This window comes from Mandrillus leucophaeus, unplaced genomic scaffold (assembly GCF_000951045.1).
Source record: "Mandrillus leucophaeus isolate KB7577 unplaced genomic scaffold, Mleu.le_1.0 Scaffold455, whole genome shotgun sequence".
Taxonomy (NCBI): domain Eukaryota; kingdom Metazoa; phylum Chordata; class Mammalia; order Primates; family Cercopithecidae; genus Mandrillus; species Mandrillus leucophaeus.
Window position 1 is genome coordinate 1,099,953 of NW_012104865.1, and position 8,500 is coordinate 1,108,452.

General features: G+C 41.8%; 2 protein-coding genes across 2 annotated transcripts in view; one reads left to right on the top strand and one right to left on the bottom strand.

The window, feature by feature from the left end:
- LIN7A (lin-7 homolog A (C. elegans)) overlaps positions 1-5,998 on the bottom strand; it is a 154,344-nt gene extending 148,346 nt beyond the window's left edge. Inside the window, exon 1 of the mRNA XM_011994386.1 lies at positions 5,716-5,998. Within this exon, the coding sequence (XP_011849776.1) occupies positions 5,716-5,797 (82 nt within the window). The 5' untranslated portion in view covers positions 5,798-5,998. The remainder of the gene's footprint in view (positions 1-5,715) is intronic.
- Positions 4,494-8,296, top strand: LOC105549741. The gene has a single exon (XM_011994385.1). The coding sequence runs from the start codon at positions 4,612-4,614 to the stop codon at positions 5,572-5,574; it is 963 nt and encodes a 320-aa protein (XP_011849775.1). The 5' UTR covers positions 4,494-4,611; the 3' UTR covers positions 5,575-8,296.
- The last annotated feature ends 204 nt before the right edge of the window (positions 8,297-8,500 follow it).

Consider the following 8,500-nt stretch of genomic DNA (forward strand, 5'->3'; position numbering starts at 1 on the left):
AAAGACTAACCTAATTTTTATTTTCCTTCTTCCTTAGTCTTTCTCCATGTCAAATTAAAAACAAACAAACAAACAAACTAGGAGTAAGAGAAGGGGCAAATCCCTCTGGAATGTAAGGAAAAGCACTTTTCTGCCAAATACGGATTTTATAAAAACCGGTGAATAAAACCGATTAGAAAAGCTATAGGCTGCCCAGGGCTTGAATTGGAAGAAGATACATGAAGTAATAAGCTCTGCCCACCTTGAAAAGCGAAAAGGGAAAAGAGAAAAATTGTAACGTATCACAAATTCTATGACAAGTGTGGCACCCATGGGATAGTTATTTGCATTCAATTTTTGTTCTTATATTTGTTTTCCATAAGGTTGAAATCCACAGAATAAAAGCTCTTGGTTTTATAGCAGATTTTTTAAAGGACAAAAGTTTGATTTGTTTTAAATGAAAAGCACACTAGGATTTGTTTAATCAATATTTTAAATTACGACTTATTTTAGAAGCCAAGAAATAAAGATTTCCATTTACATTTTTGCAACTTGTCTGAAATGAATTTAACTCACAGAAAAGTTAGATGATAGTAGTACCAACCTTGTATCTTATGTAAGCATTTAAATGCAGATTGGAAGCTACTAATCATGTCATAAGGAAAGTATTAGAAATGTTTTAATTATTCATTTTTCTCCAAGAGTTGGTTTTGTATTATTCCTTCATAAGCCATGAGTATTCAAGAGCCATTTGGCTTAAAATTAGGGGAACAGAGTAAGCAGAAGTAAAATTTGAAGAGTTATTTTGTATTATCTTCTCTGACCTCGAGATGAAATGTGAAGGAGAATTGGAGCTACCATACTTTAGAAAGTCCCTAAATCCATGCGGTCTTTAATTCCTGAAGCATTTCTATGTTCTTTAATATCCACGTGTTAAGTATCAAGGATTGCATTCTGCTTTGTTCCCTTGAGTTGAGCTGAAGGTCATTCCTGGTTTTAGAGATTAAAATCTGAGCAAACTAACCTCTGATGTAGAGAAGAGTTGCTATGAACATTTTAAAGTCTGGAAGAGAAGAATTCCACCCTAATCTCCTTATCAGTATCTTCTCTTTGTTACAAGGGTAAATGGCATGTACTACTTTCTATACCACTGTCTAACATAAAATATTGGACTGAAAATGAATATATCTCCTATTATGACCACTTGGATTCAACATGTAGATTTATGCATAGTGACATGTAAATTACAGTGCTCAGTATATTTCTGAAAATCTAATTATAATATATGATGTTTTAGTCTTGCAATACAAAGAAGCAAAAAGCTGATCTATAGATTTTCTTGGCATATATAATTAAATTTCTACCCCAGGATGCATAATTAATGTGTTATTATTTCTTGGTAATTTCAGTTTTTAATCATTTTCTTGGTTATAAATGTATAAACTGAATGACAGACAAGTTGTGACTGTGGACCTGCTTTTATGTATACTCTTCACTCTCTCCAGAATCTTAAGGATCTTACTAATCTAATATACCAAAACACAGTTTAAATTTTGCTTTCTCAGTGAGCCTTCCTCGACCAATGCTAACCAAACAGGCCCTTCTCCATTATTCTCTATTCCAACCACATGTTTATTTTCTTCAGAGCACTTCAAATTTTCAACTTATCTGAAATTCTAGTTATGAGTTACATCAACTGACCCCTGGCTACCAACTTCACGCATTCCATTTTTCATATTCTTCCCTCTCTCACTTTTTCACATTGACCTTCCTGGATGTTCCCAGCATGCACAGGAGTTCCCCCTGCTGAGGACATTTCCCCAGGTATCTGCAACTTTGTCTCCTCACTTTCTACAGGGCTCTTCTCAAATGTCACTGACTCAGGAGAGTGTTCCCTTACTAACACATCTAAAACAGCAGCCCCCATTTACAGCACTCTCATTTACCCAGTTTTATTTCTTCTCCTTGGCACTTGTCGTTGTATATGTATGTGTTCATTGTGTGACTCTCATTAGCATGCAAATGCCATTAGATTTTATTTATTTTGTTCATTAGCACTGGCACAGTGTATAAAGCAATGTTTGGCATAAGTCTGGTGCACAATACTTATTTGTTAAATTAATTAATTAAGCCCTTACTGATCATCCGTCTCTTCCATTAGACTCGTAAGGACCACAAAAGCAGGAACTTTTGTTTCTGGTATTCCTCAAGCATCTTGCATATAGTAGGTGAAAAATGAATGTTGAATGAATTAATATTTGCCTCTGTGTGTATTTTAATCTCCCTCTCCTAGTAGGTTCTAATTACAGTGAAAAGTAGAATTATATCTTTTTATCACACCAGTGTGTACCAATCCCATAATAGGTTCTGGCTTATGATAGGTACTCATTAAGTGAAGGATATCAAGGACTGGGACCAAAGTCAACAAGAACTTACAATAACCATAGCCACCCAGAGGCCTTTACAGGGTTGATCTCAGGTCTTAATGGCAGATCAAAAAGAGTTTTGGATAGGCACAGAGCCATGGAAGTCTGAAATCACCTTGTTCATCCTTTTGGGGCCCAGCCTGGACCTTGAAAAAGCTTACTTCCCAGAGCAGACCCAAGAAGCTAGGTGGAGACTTCTGAGTTTCTTACTTTCAGATATATCTTTCAAATTTGGAAAGCAGTAAATCTTAATTTTGATCCCTAGCTTTGATTTGTTTGCTTAAAACGTTTGCCCTGAAGACTATATCCATGTATGATGTCAAAGGGTAGCAAACAAAAAGTAATTCAATTTTAACAGAAAATTTCCACTAAATAGAGCAACCTTGAAAACATCTCTTATCTTCACTTTTTCATGCTTTTTCATTTGTAAAATGAAGATACCAAAAAAGAACTAGCAGCTCTAAAATTATAGATTATATATTCAGATTTGCTGGGATGCCCTTGGGAGGCTGTCAATCACCTTCTTCCCTTCTTCTCCTTTGCCCACCTGCCACAATTTCTCTTGGTTAAATGTCACAGTTTTGGTGAGCTACTGTTACTGATGGGAATCCATCAAGTGTATAAGGGGAAGGCTAGGTTGAGAATCTCTGGCCTATGTTATCACTATCATCCTTTCCATGGCCAAAATACTGTGAATCTATGAAATGCACCTCAGTTCACTAGCAAATCACTATATTTTAACATTGCTTAAGTTACTGCTATCCTGAGTTTACTTACACCAACTAAACATTAATTTTTTATTGTACTGTGAGTCAGGGACTATGGCAGACACTGAGAATTCAAAGATGAATTTAGAAATGGTCTCTTCCCTCAAGGAGTTCCATCCAATAGGGAGACAAATGCAACAGAGTGTGATAAATGCTTTAATGGGGCCAAAGCAGCAAGTCAATTTAAAGCATATCAAAGGGTACCAAAGCAGCCTGGGAGAGAGGTGATCTGGAAAATCTCCCAGTAGGTGACCAAAAACTGAGTCCTAACTCTAATTAATTGAATTATAGACTGCTAAAGCTGCACAGTGTTAGAATCATGTAATTCAAACTCCTGATGTGGCACAGAGAGAATCTGATGTCCAAAGAGGCTCATGTATGCAGAGTGAGTATCAGAGTTACAACTGGGACCCAGATATGTAATACTGGGCTGCCTCTTTTAAAATGCACCTTTTTTGCAGGGAAATTTTTAGAACCTTTTCTTTCATCAGTTTAATAATGAAAGTAATCAATTAATCATATTTTAATACGGTACAGAGAACAATTATTTATTTATATTGACTTTATGCTCAGTGGTGATGCCAATAACCCATCATCTCTTGGTTATAGATTTTCATGAGCTGCTGGTGAATTTTTTCAGACCTATCCACAGGGTAACCCTGTTTGCCTCCTGAGCTACTCCATGGGCGTAATCACACTCAGAAGGACAAGTAGAGTTTGGTTGTGAACAAGAACAAACTTTAAGAATAAATCTTAGTCCGATTAGCACCTCCTCTCAACAACTGACTGAGGCATCTAACGGCTAGGGTAAAAACCAAACATTGAAATATTTTTATTAGTAGTAGTAGTGGTAGTATATAAAATGACTCAAGTATGCAATCTTCTTGGAGTTTTTGCTCCTAATGTAGTCACTTGGTTTGGGATGTTTAATGACTGTGATTTTGTAATGGGACAATATAAGAGCACATCACATTAAAACATAAATACTTGGGAAGCCCATAGTTTCTGATAGCTTGCCATCTGTTTGGTTCTTACCGGCAATGGATTTATCCTGCTTAGTGCAGATGATGATATTGTGGGTAAAATCATGGATTATACAATGGATTTCTGAGGTCTTTAACTACTGTTACTAATTTTGCCAGCTTGCAAATCAACATTTTCTAATATAAAATCAATTACATTTTATTTTTCAACTCTTATCCTAAGAAAGGTTGCTATGGGCACCACATAACATCTGCTCTGGCGCCAACAGATTGCGTTAAAGTCACCCACAGTCTCTTCAAATTAAAAACCTCAAACTGAGTTCACTGGCTTTGTCACTGTACTCACAGCAGGATGCTCTTTTGCCTTGCCCCACCGTTCAGTTTAATCCTCTAGAAAGAAAATTTTTAGAGGTACATCGGACTAAATCATTTTTCTTCTGAGCACACCATTTCCAAATGGCCGCCCAGGGTCCTAAATCCGGCGGCTGCGGAGAGGGACTAGCGGGGTCCTCCTCTGCAGAGCCGTGGGACTCGAGCGCCTTCATCACTGGACGTTGGAAGCCAGGAAGGAAACCCATACACTCAGGGACAGGTATAACCCCGCGCGGGTGCACCAGCGAGGCCTCGATCGCAGCAGAGGTCTCCATCCCTGAGCTTGGTGGGGGCGTCCTGGGGAGGAAGAGAACACTTTCCCCATTCCGGTCAGAGAGCAGGACTGACTGGGTCGCAGGTCAGAAGTTGAATTTTAACCCGACCTGCGCTTTGTCCCCGCGCCTTCCGCAGCCCGGGCGCCGCGGTGGCACCGAGCTGGGAGAGGACGAGAGAGGCTGGTGCGGGAGAAGCCGAGAGTTGCTACCGACTGGGAGCTGCCGGCGGCGGGAGCAGACGCGACCCTCGCCGCTTTCGAACGCGAAGCCGGGGAGAGCCGAGCTCGGCTGCTGGGGCTCGGCTCCCCGCGCTCTGCCTTGCCCTTTCGGCGGAGGGCAGCTCCCTGCCTGCTGCAGCCCCGCCACTGTGCGCCCGGCCGCCCCGGGGTGCGCCCAGCCCGCCCCCCGAGCGGCCGCCCGGACTCCAGCAGTTGGACCGACCCTCGCCCTCCGGCGCCTGGACAAACTTCCTTCCTCCCGGGCCCCCGCGCCGAGCAGGCTGACAGGCGGCTCCCTCGCCGGTCTCCTCTGGGCTCCGGCCGGGCGAGCTTGCTCTCTGCCCCTCTCCAACCCCGAGCCCCTGGCGCCTAGCCGTCCCCAAGCAGCCGCTCCAACAAAGCCAGAGGCCCGGAGACGACCCGGCGAGGGACTGGGAGTGGCAGCGGGGACCCTAGAGCCAGAAGGAGGCGTCCCCTCGGCGGGGCGAGTACAGTGGGAAGGGGCAGCGGGGATGCAGCGGGGAGAGAGAAGGGAAGAAAGTGTCCTGCTCTAGGCGCGAACGTCTTCCTGGCTCGTCCTCGCTCCCCTTCTCCCCCGGCCCGAGCGCGTCCCGTGTCCCGGTGGGAATTGGCAGGCGGGGGAGGGCGGAGAGGAGAGGGGACGCGGTGGCCTGGCTAGCGAGCCGCTCCCTTACCTCTGTCCAGGGTGAGCGGCTGGACCACTGTCAATGTCGCCATGTCTGCCGTGGGAGCCGAAGTGACGCTCGGCTTCAGCATCAGCAACCGCTCGTAGTGAGAAAAAAAGGAGGAGATTGGGGGCGGGGGTGGAGAGGGAAGACGGAAAGGAGGGGGAGGAGGGGGAAGAAAGAAGGTGGTGGTGGTGGAGAAGAAAGCTTGGGTGGGTTGGTAGCCAGATGGAGACGCAACTGTTCCGCGGCGGCAGATCTTTCAGTTGCGGTGCGGAGCTGAGCAGGTATCCGAGAGCGACTGCATCGCCGGGCTCTGGGAGGGAAGGCTCTGCCCTGGAACTTTGCTATTCCACCCCCAGGAGCACTGGGTGGGTGTAGCTGGCGGACTGCTTTCTTTCAACTTTCCACTCTAATAAAATGGTCAGAATATACGTGTGTGCATGCGTGTGCGTGTGTGTCAGGGGAAGAGAGAGGATAGAAAGGGGATATGGGGGAGGGAGTGGGAGATGAGTTTTCTCAGATTAAGAGAAATTGCCAATCCAATAATCCCATCTCCTTTAGAGAGAAAATGCTTCAGTGTCAGAAATGTTTGGGATGTAATTACATTTGCAGTTAATTTCTGTTGAAGTTTTTCGGAATGTTGACCTATAACGGCATATAAAGATAACTGACTAAAGGCCAGAGTTCCATCAGTAGATGTTCATTTAGGATCTGAGTATATTGCCTGGAAAAAAAAAATAGCAAACCTCTTAAAAGTGCTTCAAAATAAAAAGCATGTGGGTAAGTTTCTATCCCTAAGTTTTCTTTTCTTTTTCAAGCCACTGTTAATACATTACCAATTCAGTAAATGTAGCTCAGAAACAAGTAGAGTGTTCAGATTTTCTCCGAATTTTTTACATACCACGTCTTGTAAACATGTCCCACTCCCGCCCAGCCACTCAACAACAAAAACTTTGCTCTTAATGTCCAAACTGACTTTGGTTGTCTATCACTTAGTTTGAAAAATATGTGCCTAGCACTTTTCATGTTGATTTCTAACCAGTGGGTCAGAGATGCCACTTATTGATTGATTAACAAATATGCCAGGAATTGAGATAGAAGAGTTACATTGCCTTGTGCCACGCCTTGATTTAGGAGTTCAATTTAGTCTCTGACTTCCTGTAGCCTGTAATCTAGTGGGAGATGGTGTTATTAAAAGCTTGACTTTAGAGTCAGTTGATCAGGATTAAATTACAAGAGCCTTCAAATACTGACTGTGACCTCTTCGCCCCAATAAAAAGGCTACTTTCACTATCTTGTCATAGTAGGGATTCATTTCCTGACATAAAGAAACCTTCTATAAGCTGAATAGGGGTGACTGTGGGTGCAGGATTGGAAATGACAAAGCTGCCTCCATCTTGTTCCCTGTGACAGAGCTGAATTGTTTGGGCTAGCAATAAACTTTAAAAGGCAGACACAGTTTTATAGCAAAATATTTGCATATAATTGATGCCATTTTCTTCTGATTACAGATACGATTTCTGAAGGTCTTTTTCATTTTATAGTCTACAATTGAATTTTAAAAAGCAACATTTCACCAATGTGGGAAAGCCAAAGATGATTGGCCATATATAGACTTAACAGACCCTAAAAACAAACCTAAAATAGTAGTTCGATATGCTTATTTTTATTTAGTATTTAAGGAAGAATGCTGATCTTGACATTTGAGTCTTAGTTATGTGCTCTTCAGAAGTCACACAATTTCTCACTGATCCTGTTTCCTCCTCTGTCATACGGTGAAAATATCATTCAACCTCAAAGAGATTCTGTCATATGAGGAAACAAATTCTACCTTGCAATCTCACTGAGATTTGTGAGGGACTAATGGACTCATACATGTGATTGTGCTTTGAAAACAGTAAAGAATATACGAATTTATTCGTACAAGCATACATCCCCTGGAGCCATGTGGTAAGCTCTGTGCTAGGTGCTAACTATGCAAAGATTGAGTCGGCCCACTCTCTGCCCAGTCTTGCTTGAGAGACGGTGAGCAAACCATAAACTTCTGTGCGGTAAGTACTCTAAGCATTATTGAAAGGAGGTGCTCTTGGAGGCCAGAGGTTGAAAAAGCAACTTTGGTTTGTTACCATTATTCACATTCCCTGAATTAAGCAACAGAAAGAAGTTGAGATGAGCTCAATGATACCAGAGTGTGTTCTAAGCTTTTGCATAAAATTATTAAACCTCACTCAGTAACTGAGGATAAAAGAACATACAGATCCCTTGACTTCTAATGTAGTTATTTTACAACATCCTTTATTAGGGAATATGTATTTAAGCAGCTTGATTCATCAGCCCAGAAGTCATAAATTGTACCTGTTCCAACACAAATCCCTGATTGTGGTGTCAATGAAGGTAGAGTTTTTTTGTCTTTTTGTTTCCTGATGCATCCTCAGGACCAAACATTTCATAGCGTATTTCTGGACTTATGCCTTGAGCTTCCTATTTGAAAATTTGCTCTGTCATTCTTTCTCTGTGTTGACTCTGTAGGGTTGTTGTTGCTGTTTTTAAATCAAGATTAAAAGAGAAATTAAGAGGAAGCATAAATCACCATAAATTCATCTGTTACTATTTTTAGTAGTGGAAAGTGCATTCCCTTTAGCTTATGTCTGCACAGGTATAGAAAATTTAATAATAATTCATTATCCATTAGATTTGTTTTTATCAAGAAATAATATCTCTCCAATAATATTTGTGAATTTCTTTTTGAGACATGCAGGGATATACTTGACTTAGTTCAATGCCATTTGCT